The 13,309-nt window shown below is 36.6% G+C and overlaps 1 protein-coding gene across 3 annotated transcripts in view; it reads right to left on the bottom strand.

Annotated features, from left to right (window-relative positions):
• Positions 1-13,309, bottom strand: part of CDK8 (cyclin dependent kinase 8) — a 75,027-nt gene that overhangs the window by 24,577 nt on the left and 37,141 nt on the right. For 2 of the 3 annotated variants that reach the window (XM_082277320.1, XM_082277321.1), the window contains exon 4: positions 12,924-13,064. In XM_082277320.1, coding sequence (XP_082133446.1) covers positions 12,924-13,064 — 141 coding nt within the window. Of the gene's footprint in view, positions 1-12,923; positions 13,065-13,309 lie in introns of those variants that run through there. The other variant, XM_082277322.1, reaches the window with a different exon arrangement.

The following is a 13,309-nucleotide window of genomic DNA, read 5'->3' as shown; positions in this document are numbered from 1 at the left end:
ATCCTACCTCACTCTGTAAGGCTATTGATTCATGTTAAGGTTACCAGCCACACATATTCTTCACATCTTTTCGGCAGGACTACTACTTTGAATGAACACTGCAGTCACATATGGCTTCTTAACATACACGGAAAATGTTGTGTTCTTTCACAGAGGGGAAACTAGACTTCAGAACTTATCTGAATTGCTGTTTTGAAGGCAAAAACACAAACAAAATGAAAATTATACCAGTCTATGTCTTCATGAGATGTGACAAAAAAAGTCATTCCTGCTGCTCAGAGCAAGTTATTGATAAGAGCAGGAAACGATTATTTATTTCATGTTTGTATACTAGATGTCTGGAAATAATAGGACATTGTCTCATGCTCCAGGTAAAGTATTTTGGTGTTGGGCCCTCCTTTCACTAAGCTCTACTCACCAAAGCAGTGAGGAACAAACTGGGCATTTTTAGACAGCTTAGACATTGCAATTTTTGATACTTAGTACTTTTAGCATCAAACTAGGTCTGCAGGAACTATTATTCCATATATGTTTTGCTCCTAGTCTGTTTCTGAAATCACCAGTTTTCAAAGACTGATTTTAAACATAGGTATCAGTGAGTAACCTAAACTCCTCTGAATTACCTATTATGGTATTATAATGTGGATGCTACCTCCTCCCCATGTTATTAACTTTTTGCAACATTTCTATGTATAATAATGAACAGACTCATACCCTTTACACCTCCTTTTTAATGCACCTTTTAATAAGGTTTTAGTATAATCCTAACCAATTTTCATTCGGATAATCCAATACTCAAGAGTTTGGCTCCTAAAACATTACTCAGTAGAGGATTCACAGTGATTGTTAGCCACTGCTATTTGTGCATCATTAATGTTTGTGCCACCAAATTACAGACCTGGCCGTGCCATCCATTTCTACCTATGATGAGCCATGATAATTTATAAGAATGTAACACTGGTTTTCAATTTAAAAAAACCAGCAGTTTAACTTTAAAAGAACAATACTTAGCAAAGGGCTTTTATCCCTAAATTATGTTGCTTTTGCAACCATGACCTCAACAATGATTCTATTATGATTTATAGTGAACAACTTCTTTAGACTTCAAAGTATCATATCAAACAATATAGGAACAGATTTAAAAACACAACCCCACAATCATACAAAGCCATAACTGAACTTCAACAGTATGTGAGCAAACGCCTGGGAAGCATGAAACACAAGTTAGAAATCACTTGCTCTGAAGAAAAAAACAAAAAGGTTTTGAAAGACAACTGCAAGGGCTTAACAAGTTGCAGCCTATTCAGAAGAGCACTTCTGTGGCAAAACGGTAAAAATTGTAACATCCTGATGTAGTTTATCAGGTTAGGTCCTCCAACAAGAAAAGCTGTGCAGCAAAACCTACTAGCCCTTCAGCTTGGCTTGAATTCACACGCCATGTCAAGGTCTATGACTCACAAAAGATGCAATGTTAATGCTTCTTCTGGCACATCTCTAACAACCTTGTTGACCTTCAAGCAGTCATAACCTACACCAAAACATTTCCTTATTATCAAGGTGGGATGCTCCCTTATTGCATTCTCAGGGACTGGAACTGTCTTTTTGCAACATTTTATGGTTAGAAAAAATAATTGCATTTTCATTCCAAAATAATTCCATTTTCTTTCCACTTTGAACAAATTGACTACTTCAATGCTAAATAGTACTCCAGCACAATAGCAGTGTCAGTATAACCTTATTCAAATGATAGTATCAGCACTTTTCTGAAGTTAACTTCTTTCCTTGAATTCAAAGATGTGCATTCACAATCAAGACAATTTTTGTTGCATCTACTAACTGATCAGGGCTTTAAAATATATTATAATCAAAAGACCAAGACAAACACTGTTGAAAACAATGGCCCCACAGAACGCAAGAATTAAATCTAAACATTAAAATATTCTTTTTGATTAGAAAACACATGAATTGTAACAAGCACTGGAAAATTAAGAAAGCCTATTTTAATCTAATACTTCCGGCTAATTATCTTCTTATAAAGAACATCTCAGCACTCTTTAAAATAAATAAATTGAGCATCTAAATAAAATTCTCATTAAAACTAGGAGCCATTAAAATTACCAGTAACAGCCAAACAAAAACAAACCCCTAAATTATCAAAGCACACGTGTCCAAAAGTTTTAAAAGTACAGGAAGTATTTGGATAGGATAGAAAATAGAGGGATGCTGTATCTATGCCAATGGGGCCTTCTGCTAGTTACCATCAACCATATTTTATCTCTGTTTCAGCCTGATGAAAGCTGTTGGTCTAACTATTATGTTTTTATGCTCTGAACACACTCCAAAAATTTCCTTTCACTGCTGTCACTCAATTACTGCCAACTTGGGGCAATGTAACTTATTAAAGGCTTGCACACTGCCTAATACACAGACTTTTCTCTCTTCCACTGGAACTGAATTCAAGCTGAATAAAAAAAATTAATTACACTTTCCAGGCCAACTCTTTCACTCCCTAAAAATGTACGTCGGGACAAGCTGCAGGGTGTGACTTTCTGTACTAAGCCTCCAAGCAAGGAAAGGTGAGTATCATAGGCAAAAATATTATTATAGCAGGAAAATCTACCATGTCCAATATCATTGACACATCATTCAAAAGTGTAGTAACTAACTTAATTCATTAAAATGAACAGTCTTGAAGAAATACATTTCCTGTGGGTTTTACTACAGCAGCAAGTACCCTGTCCAAAGGTTAGGATGACTCTGGATGCTGTGGGCACATCAGAGCAGGATCAAATGCAAGAGGAGAGCTCCGAAACTGGTTTTTAGGTACTATGTTATCCCATATATAATTCCACCTCCCTTTTAAATTCAAAGTTCTGCCTCACAAGTAAGGATTTGGAATGTGTAATAAAAACCCGAGTACCATTTTTGCTCAGTAGTTTTGTTGGAGCAGTTTCCGCAGGGTGACAGGCAGTACAGTACAGCAGTACTGTAATCTCATACATACCAAAACTTTCACACAAAGGCAGAAAATTGCCTTACTGTACTCTTTGGTTTGCATGCAGTTGTGCTAACCCTTGCCATTTCCTTTAAAAGCCCTATTTTGCTGTTATTTTTCATTTAAGTAACACTTCCATATCACCCTACTTGTATGGATTAATTGTCAACTCCTCCCTGTTCTGGATTAAGAAAAAGTACCACAGGTGAAAAGCCCACATAATTTACTACTATGCACTTTCCAGTGGTTGCATGGGCTTTGCTTGTATTTACCTGTTAGAGCACTTTGTGCACAGAACAAATACAGTATTTCAAACTATACCCCAAATACCTTGTTTTGTGTCACTCATGTTCAGAGTAAGACAGATGAAGTCAGGAGTTCATAAAGAACAAGCTTTTACACGGGATAACTGTGTCCTATTCACAAGTTTATCTTAAAATAACTCCTCAGATAAGAATTACTCAAAGGCCTGTTTTCTTATCATCTTTTCCTCTACATCATGAATATAGATCATTCATACAGAACATAGCCTTTTCTTTGTACAGCAGACTGGAGTGAAAACACTTATTATGGCTATTTCCTGTATTTTGACCAATCCATACTCTTATCTTTCACAGTATTTTATACTGTGATAACTTTTCCACAACCTAACAAGGTATTTAGCAGTAAAAAATCCAACAAACTAAAGTGCAAACTGCATTTAAGTGTTTCCAAAATCATACCCTAGGGTTTTTACTAAATCCTACTGCAGGATTTTTCTTGACTAAACTTACTTTAAAGGTACATTTGAGATCAAAGAGATTCTGGTCCTCCATACTTCTCTCTGGTCAGAACCACAAGGTATGCTGGTATTTTTTTCACCCGACTACTGCAGCTCATCACCTTTATGGCAGGAATTAGATCTGAAGTTTCTAGCATGCCTTTCCTCTGTAGAACTCTTACCTCTAGTTGTATTTACATATATGGATATGAGAGTTCCTGCAGTCAGTTTGGTGTAACTACTGCATGGCAATGCACTGAGATGACCGAGTTTGCCTTCAAACAGTGAAGGATTACTTACATTACTCTTTCCAGCACCAGAATCAGGTATCTGGCCATCTTGGAAAGCCAGCACATGAAAAAACAAGTTAGTAACAAAAGAACGAATTTATAGCTACAGAAAAGAAAGAAATCTAATAGTCTGCCCATCAGCCGATATATTTTCATCCCCCAGTGTGCAATATATAGATATACGCAGATAGATACAAGTAATCATCTACAAATTATATTCCTCAATTTATTACTTAAATTACACCATTCTACTTCAGTTATCGATTTACTTAAATTACCTGGATTTTTAAAAAGTCAAAATATTTCTAAGCTTGGAAAAAGGCAACAGAAGTATTTCAGCATTTAGCCCTGGCTGAACTATCAATACATTTCTCGCAGAACACATGCCCTCCTCTGTTTGACATTCGCTTTTCATGACATTGAAAGAAATGGTCTGTTTTGATACCACATCTTTTTACCAAAGGTACCTGAAAAATGCTAACAGATACAAAGGTTACTTGAGGAAACTAGCAAAGAACCAGCATGTCCAGGTAAGCTTTGTATCCTTAAGCAACCACACAGAATCAACAGACCAACATAAGCTTTTTTTTTTAATTGTAAAACATGCAACACAACTTGCATTTTTTAAACTATTTTTTCCTAGAGATTGTAGAAGCCATGCTATCATTTTGTGTATCTACAACTCTAAAGTACCACTTTGTTTCCAGTTTAGAAGTCAGTATGCAATATGAAGACACATGTATTTCTGGTGCTGTAATTAAATGTATATTCCAACAGACAAGGACAAACTTCCCAAACGCACAGAAAAGGCCTGAATTGGTTTCACATCCTGTAAGGTAAAGATGCAAACAGTTATACAGATCAGTTCTGAAACATTCTATTTGAAGGGCTCCAGGGAAATAAGGAGAAAAGGAAACAAAACCAGTTCTGTTCACATTTACAGCATTTGTAGCCATACAAAGAAAACCTCCAAGTTACTTTTGGATTCAAAATCCGAGTTTCCCTTTTGCAACAGTTTTCACTGCCTGTTAACTGGTCCAAGATTGCCAGTTAGAATTATTCCATGTACAATGATGTAGAAATGTCAGGAAAAAAATAGTCTGCTTCCATTGCTTCTTGTGTCTGACAGTTCTGCAGCAGATAAGGCGAAAATATCTCACTAAAACATCAATAATCATGTAATGCAATTTCATGCCTACAAATTCTCATCTGTGTTGCACTTGTCTGCCCCTAACATATCTGGTGGTACTTCAATAAGCAGTCTTACTTTTTCCATTTATTTTCTGTACCTTGTACTTCTTTCATTTAGAAGTCTACAATGATTTCAGAATGCCAGCTTCAGAAACTTTACCTGCACTTCCTCTAGGCAATAACAGTGTCTGAGTACTTGTGCCTAAGTTTGGTCATATTATTGGCTTGGTAAATTAGCAAAGCTCCCCTTATAATACATATATTGCTTCACCTTGACTTTCCCTTTAAACTTTGGACAGAGATTGTATTTACTCTAGTTTCAAAACAAGATATATTCATTAATAGAGAAAAAAATTGTCATCAGTATTACTGCCAGTTTTAAACATGAAGGTTGTGAGACTTGGGTTTTATCACTGCACAGGATTAATTATTTTGAGAATTGTTTATGGAAAAGAAATACTGAACTAAAAAGAAGAAAAACTAAATTTAGGTTCCACCAGACAAAAGATAAGTGAGTACCCCAGACACACTGATATAGTCAGACCTTTAGGAAACACCTAACAAAGATAATGAAAGGCTACAAAAAATTACAGATAGGGTTGGGCTTGACAATCAAGCAAATGGGGCTTTAAATAAAGGCAGCAGTCTGAGACACAGATTTGAAAATCCTGTACCTGGAATAGATATTTCTGACCTTTCCTTTCACCCCTAGTTTCATTTATATCAAGCAAATAAATGAGCTTTTCACTTGCAATCAAAAAAATATCCATCAAATCTTCCCCTATTTAGCACTCCATCTTGTTATAAATTGGAATCTAAATTTATGTGGTAAAAGATTATCAAATACCTTTTAGGACTGATTTAGCATTTTTGTTAAACACCAGTTCTTAGATAAAAATTTTTAAGTGTTATCTGTTGATCTCACAGGCTGCATAAATCTTGGGAGTCTGTACTATTCTTTCACAACCCTTACTTACAACTTGTTAAATGGCCTTACATTTTCTTTTAAGTCCTAAGATTACAGATGATCAAACTGTAAAAAGCTATGAAAGATTACATTCAGATTCAAAAATTGCTTGAAGGGACACAGCCTGTGAATTAAAAAAAATAAAATCTTTTTACTTTCTTTAAAGATTGCCAATTTCCAAAATCATCAGGAAGTCTTGCAGTGAAGGCCCAAATACAACTGGAAGAATAGACTGAGAATTTTAATTTGTATTTTCCATTTGATGTCAGTACTTAGCACCTTCAGCACAGAATAAAAGATACAGGGCTAATCCAAGAGAGGTCTAAAAATACAAATCTCTGTAAAATTTTAATCCTATAGAATTGACAGTTTTTTAATATCTTAATGCTTGGGTATCTCTTTCTAGAGATACTGCCATGACACAAATGTTTCATACCAAAGTCTGTAACAACTGATGATCCAGTAGAAGTATATCTTTCATTTTTTGACCACACAGCTTCTAAAAAGATTTTCAGGAATACATCACCTTTTCCCTCAGGAAAAGAAAATGGTACCATGTCATAACTCTCATCATACTGCAGTCAAGATACATTGCAAAAATGTCCTGCTGCAGTTCAAAGATTGGGTATTTCACTGCTTCCTTCGCATTGTTCCTTATTCCTTAGGAGCTATTTGATCTTTCATATTCATCTCACACCTGCTCCCACATAGGCATCCCTTGCACTTGGCATCTCTTGATTCATCATGAGCTGGATTTTAGACTTTGAAAGAGCATTAATTGAATTTTTCAAGACAAATCAAATGGTGAAGATAAAATACATTCACAGAATGGCTGAGGCTGGAAGGCATCACTGGAAATCATCTGTCAGCTTGTTGAGGGTGTGCTCTGTCTCATTGTTCAGGTTACCAATGGTGATGTTAAAACAGCACTTAACTCAGAATCAGCCCTTGGGACACTCCACCAGTGAATGGTGGCCAGCTTAACTTTCTGGCACTGATCAGAATTCTTTCAGCTCTTCAACTCATCCAGCTGTCGATCCCCTTCACTGTGCACTTCCTGGTGTGTACTTCATTAGCTTGCCTACAAGGATGGATGGGATGCAGAGTTGAAAGCCTTACTAAAGCAGGTAACATCAACCGCTGTTATCCCATCCATCGCACCAGTCTTTGAAGGCTTTCAAGTTGGCCAAGCACAATATTCCCTTCATAAAAATCCATGCTGACTACTCTCAATCACTTTGGTATCTTCCAAATGTTTGAAAATGTCTTCCAGGAGGATGTGATCCATCACCTTTCCAGTGATCGAGGTGAGAGTAACTGGAATGTAATTTCCCAGACTCTCCTTGAAGGCTGGAGTGACATTTGCTTTCTTCCCCTCAGGAACGTCCCCTGATGGCTCTGACCTTTCAAAGAGTGGTCTCACAATTATTTGCATATATGAATATGAAGCACATTATTTTATATATCTCTACAGGCTTCTCTATGGTGAACTCAAAGATCTCTCCCTGCTTTTCTAACTAGAAGGCTGGTAGCGCTGCAACAATATGCTCTATTACTACCTTTAAATCTGCATTTGTACAAAATTGACAGACATTACCCAGTCAAAAGTTTGACCTAACAGGCTGTTTTCTTCAGGTTTTTTTGGGTTGCTTCTATTGTTTGTTTTTTTTTATCACTGCTATGAGCACCACCTACTAAAATTTTGCAGTCTCTTTTGATCACGTCTACATTTTCATTACTTACTGGTTTGAAAGTTTAATCTAGTACACTAAGAAAGTGCTCAGAAAGGCAGGCAAGGGAGTAGTCATGCTCCCTGTAAACAGAAACATTAAGAAACACTAAATAATATTATTTTTAGCTATGGAATATTTAGAACTATAGTACAGCACAACTCACAGGAAAGCATGTAATTATAAGCATATGCAACAAAATAAAGTTCTGCCAGACACATTGTTCTTTTGTGATCTCATTAAAGTACACACCTAATGAAAAACACCTTGGAAACAAAAATCTTGGGAAATGGAACAGCTGACAACCAGAAGAGTGATTGGGTTTGGAATGCTGGGTTTTTTTTTTTCCTCCTCTGAAAGCAAATCATCAGCAAGCCATTATAATACTTTTTGGGAAATAACACCTGTCACTTGTTGATCTACTTGGAGTACAAAATCACCCTGGATTTTAAAGCTGCAAACTTATTTCTAGTAATGTGCACTACTACTACTTTCTTCTTTTCAAGAATTTAGGTTCACTCCTTCAAATGACCACAGCTTTGGAAGCTTTACACAAGGACAAAAGGGCATTCCTGTATTTCTGAAGTAATCCTTAAATATTGACAGGGAGACATCCTTGGATTCTGAAGTTCTAATGAGGAACATGGTAAATTGCCAAGGTAAAAGTTCCATATATTTAACTTTGCCTAAAGCACACATTTAATTGATTCACTTTACAGAGCCTGGAGTTACTAAGATCCTGTCTACAAAAAAAGACTCTTGCCGTGGCTTTTCCTCATTCATTGTTAAAAGAACATCTTTAATGTTCTCACTAATCCCAAAGCTGGTAGCAGGTATCCTTGGGAAGAGCCCAGTCAGAAAGCCATGTGCCAACTGTATTAAAGCCTGACTGCCTCAAAGCTTATTAAAAGCCAGTGCTCATCCCAGAGCAGCCCTTTAGCTGAGCTGTACACTAGAAGCGCCTTCACTAGACTGCACCGGCACCAGTGCCAGTCTGCAAATGCTCACAAACACAGTGACACAATCCCAGACTAACCAGGACATGGATGTTATTGACAAAGGCTAGGAGACTCTTAATTCCTTTGGCAAGAGACAGGAGGAGGAGAATGGGAAGCAGAAGCCCAGCACTCTGTTCCCCACTTCCATACCTCACTTGCCAAGTGTCAATTCATATGTTCAACACCCACTCACACCATGCACAAAGAAATGGGCCAGGGAATGTAGTCTGAAGATTTAGGAACAAAAATAATTTTATACTAGTGTCCCAGCTGCAGTACTACAAGACATATGAGATTTCCTCTAGGTTTTTTTGTTTGGGTTTTTTTGGGGGTGGCAGTGGTATGCTTTTAAGCACTGCTGCACCATGGAAGTATTTTAAATAGCTTTGATGCCAACTCCATTATTAATGTAAATTGCAGACTAATCTTTCTTACTGTCACCACACAGAAGCTGTGGAGGGGTGCTCACCTCTTACCTGAGACTGGATCCTGACTGTGTAGACAGGACTACTACCAAAAAAATTAAACAGAAATGCACTTCCAAACGCTAACAGGCATGGCTTAAAAGTTACTGTACCATGCACAGGCACCTCTATTTTAAGCCCATTACTTGAAAAAGCATGCTGCAAAGTGCATCCTGTCTTTTCCCTTGCTGTTGTGGTTGCATATTGATGAAAACAGATCTATGGCAAATCTTCTGCTTATGCTTATTTTTAGTGTGGAATAAGAACCTTGAGTAAAGGAGGAAGTCCAATAGCTGCATATTATAAAGTGGAAAAAAATACTCAGAAAAGAAGTCAGCAAAATGCAGTATGTTTCAAGCATGCTTGATAACTAAATTCAAAATATTATTAAAACTATAATTGATGCACTTTACAGTAATTATATGAAGTGTTCTTATTTCCTTCCTGCTATAGTCAGAGTATGAATAAACAATCTGCTTTCAATTGCTCTCAGCCATGAAATTTTAAAAAGCTGAAGAATACGCAAGTCAAATAAGAAATTTTAAAAGGGCTGGCATTTATTTGTTGAAAACTTTAACTGGTATGTTTCAAAGACTTATGGAAAAGCCAACTACTCAAGCACAGTAGTATTCAAGGCAGTATTCAAAGGTAAATACAATCAACATCTCCCCTGCTCTGATGGAAATGGTGAATCGGCTTTCATGTACCCAGTGAAAGAAAAACAAACAGAGTCAAGTATTTAAGTTACTGAGAAGATTTGCACACATTTCCTTTGTAAAAGACTCATCATGACTACAAAACCCACAATAGACAATTATTGTCTTCCAACAGATTTTACTGTTTCATACAGAATACAGTCACTTGATACAAACCTTACATGAGTTGAGATTCCTTGATTCCAACATTGTGAAGACAAATTTCAGTCTAAGTTAATGTGATTTTAATAGCCACCAAATTTTACTGCCTGGCTTGTAGATGCTAACAGGAAAGGAGTTGCTTTATGCCACATTTTGTTTCTGGTTAGAGAAGTCAAAATCCTAAAAAACCTCCAAAAAACTACCTACGTGAAAGCTAACTTCACTAAGACATCTTAAAAAAAAAAAACACCAAAAAAACCCCAACAGGAAACCAACCCAAACCCATAAAACTGCACTTAGAGGGAAGATAATTATACAGATAATTCATACCCATTAAAAAAAATCCTTATCCTATGAGAGAATAACAGATTTTTCTGCCAAGTACTATACTCTTTAGCTTCATACCACCCCCAAGCACCATCACTCTTATAATAGTGTATGACATGAAAGCAAGCATGTTACTTAAGCAGCTTTGTGGGTGTATCTAAATCCAGGAAAACATAAAACATCTAGAAACTACAGCAATACCTATCATTTTAAAGGCACAGTAGGAAAAACATAGTAAATCTGTCCAGCCATCCAATCTGGAGTTAAAATTGGTGATTTAACACTGATATTCCTGACGAAAAACGTTACAGGTATCCTGGAATAGAAAATCACATCTAAGCATTAATGTCAGTTATTCTGCTTTGAATCAGAATACATGTGTTAGTGGAGTCCCAATTCTCAAGCTTAACACATAGGCCCCTCCCTTCCCAAGACAAAACACTAAGTAGAATCCCTTCTGTTTCTCAGGTTATTTCCAGACCCTGATAAAAGAAAGCAAGCATTGGCAGGTACAATTCTGTCATTTGTTCTGCATGAAACATGTGCCTTCTGAATTCAGCTCAAACTGGAGAGTTTCAAAATAACAAGTCTGAAGGTTTGCATGGACAAGGTGGCACAGGCAGCCCCTGTACTGCTCTTACAGGATTCTCACCAACACAGCTTGACAAGGTTCCGGTGGAAAGACCTCTCATTCTCTGCCTCAAGCTTTTGGTCTCTTCCTCAGATTATCAAAAGATAGCCAATTGTGATGGGTGGATTATCTGCTGGAAGAAAACTTCATGCTGAACTGAGACCACCAACTCATTTCAGAGAAAATAAGATGGCAGTAGTTTTTTTTGCAGTTGCCAACTTAAACTGTATTTGAGCTACAGACCTAGATGTGAAAGGCTCTGTAATAAATTACCAATCTCCTGAGCCATCCAGTTAACAACATGCACGATTTTCTTTTAAGTATAATTTTAAGTTCATAAATTTTCCAAAACCGTAGAAAGTAAAACATCAGAAAAATTTAGATGCTTGATGACAAATCATTTGCTTCCTGTATGCCTCTTAAAAATATAACAGAGTTGTCTAAGTAGTAACATGCACTATGTATTTTTATATTATGTTTAGCTCCAGTATTTCCTGAGTCATGACAAAGCCACCAGAATCTTTTTGATTTTTTTCCCCTCAGTGCTGAGGCTTTGGTTCTATTTCTAAAACCAGGAACAAATTAAAACCATCCATAAAGTCACTGCAATAAAGCAAAGTTTCCTTGCATTTCAGTTCTGAAAATGCTATTTATCAGAGGTATACCTTTTTCCTTCAGTTTACATGGAGACACTGGCATTCTGTAAAAGCACTTATCAGGCATGAAAATAGATGACAAATAAGTAGTCCTTGACCACATTTCCAGGAACACTATTAAAGCTATTTCAAAGATAAAAGGTGACTCTGGAGGAGTAGTAAAGAAGCCAGACTTATTTCACCAAACATGGAATATCACTGGTAATACTGACTCATAGGAATGAAAGGTCATAGGAATGATACCTCTAATCACTGAAATTTCACTCGTGCATGAGAATATTGTACATAGGCGGTACACTCAGAAGTAAATTGAAAAAAAGAATGCTATCCAAGAATAGGAACTACAGACAAGTGGATCAGGGAAACTAGCCAATTTCAAGACAACAGACAAAAAAGACCACTTAGATGTGGGCATATTTTGAAGGCAAATATATGAGAATTGGTGAGATTCACCAGTTGAAAAGAATTTGCTGGTTAAAGACACTAACCCAGGTTAAAAATGTTTTCCTTATATTGTAGTTTGGATACACATTAGTTTACTTGCAGAAATCATCTTAAGTTGTCATGGCTATACTGCTGGTAGATTATAAACATTAGGAGAAAATCAGGGCTTTCAAAAGTTACTTTCCGACATTAAACTGATAATTTCAGAAAAAACCTTTTTTCAGCCATTCTTACAGCCAATCATTCTCCCCCACCTATACCAAAGCTGTATTTAGTTATTTATCTTGCCTGCAGTGATACTACTAGAGGCATTTTCCATACCTCAATGTGCCTGTTATTTAAATGAACCCATTTAAAATAGTTTATTTAGAAAATCAAAAAACAAAACCAGCCATCTGATACACCTGCTCTCATAAGCATATCAGATCACAGCCAGCTTCAAAACTTCACTCTACTAATCAAGGCTGTCTTACTGCAGTATAAAAATACGTATTAGTACATGCTCTTAGCACAAAGGTTTTTGCTTCCCAGTGGTTTTCCATTAAAAAAAAAAACAACAATCCTTGCCCTCAATCATCATCCCAGTGCTAAAACCCATTGCAGATCCACTTACCAAATCCCTGTGTAACACCCAGTTAGCATGCAGGTAGTGAATACCATCTAGGATCTGATACAACAGCGACTTCACCATTCCCCGAGGTAACTGAACTGGTTTCTTGTTTGCTTTAGAAGCCCTGTGAAACTTGATTATATGCTGTAAAGAGGAAAAAAGAAATGAAAATAAAAGAAGTGCAATGTTTACACAACAAGATTGCCATCAACTCCTTACACAGACTTCTTCAGGTTTTTTCAACCTTTCATGATTCGTTTTCCAAACTAAAAAATTAATACTGTACTAGGCAAAGTGATCACTGTCCCAAAGCAATCTCTCAAAAATTAAATTGGTAGTTTTACCCCAGCAGACAGCTAAGCCCTGCAAAGTATGAAGAATACAAAACC

Source organism: Coloeus monedula, assembly GCF_965178545.1.
Source record: "Coloeus monedula genome assembly, chromosome: 3".
NCBI classification, from domain to species: Eukaryota; Metazoa; Chordata; class Aves; order Passeriformes; family Corvidae; genus Coloeus; species Coloeus monedula.
The sequence above is the reverse complement of the archived record's forward strand: the minus strand, read 5'-3'. Positions and strand labels throughout refer to the sequence as shown.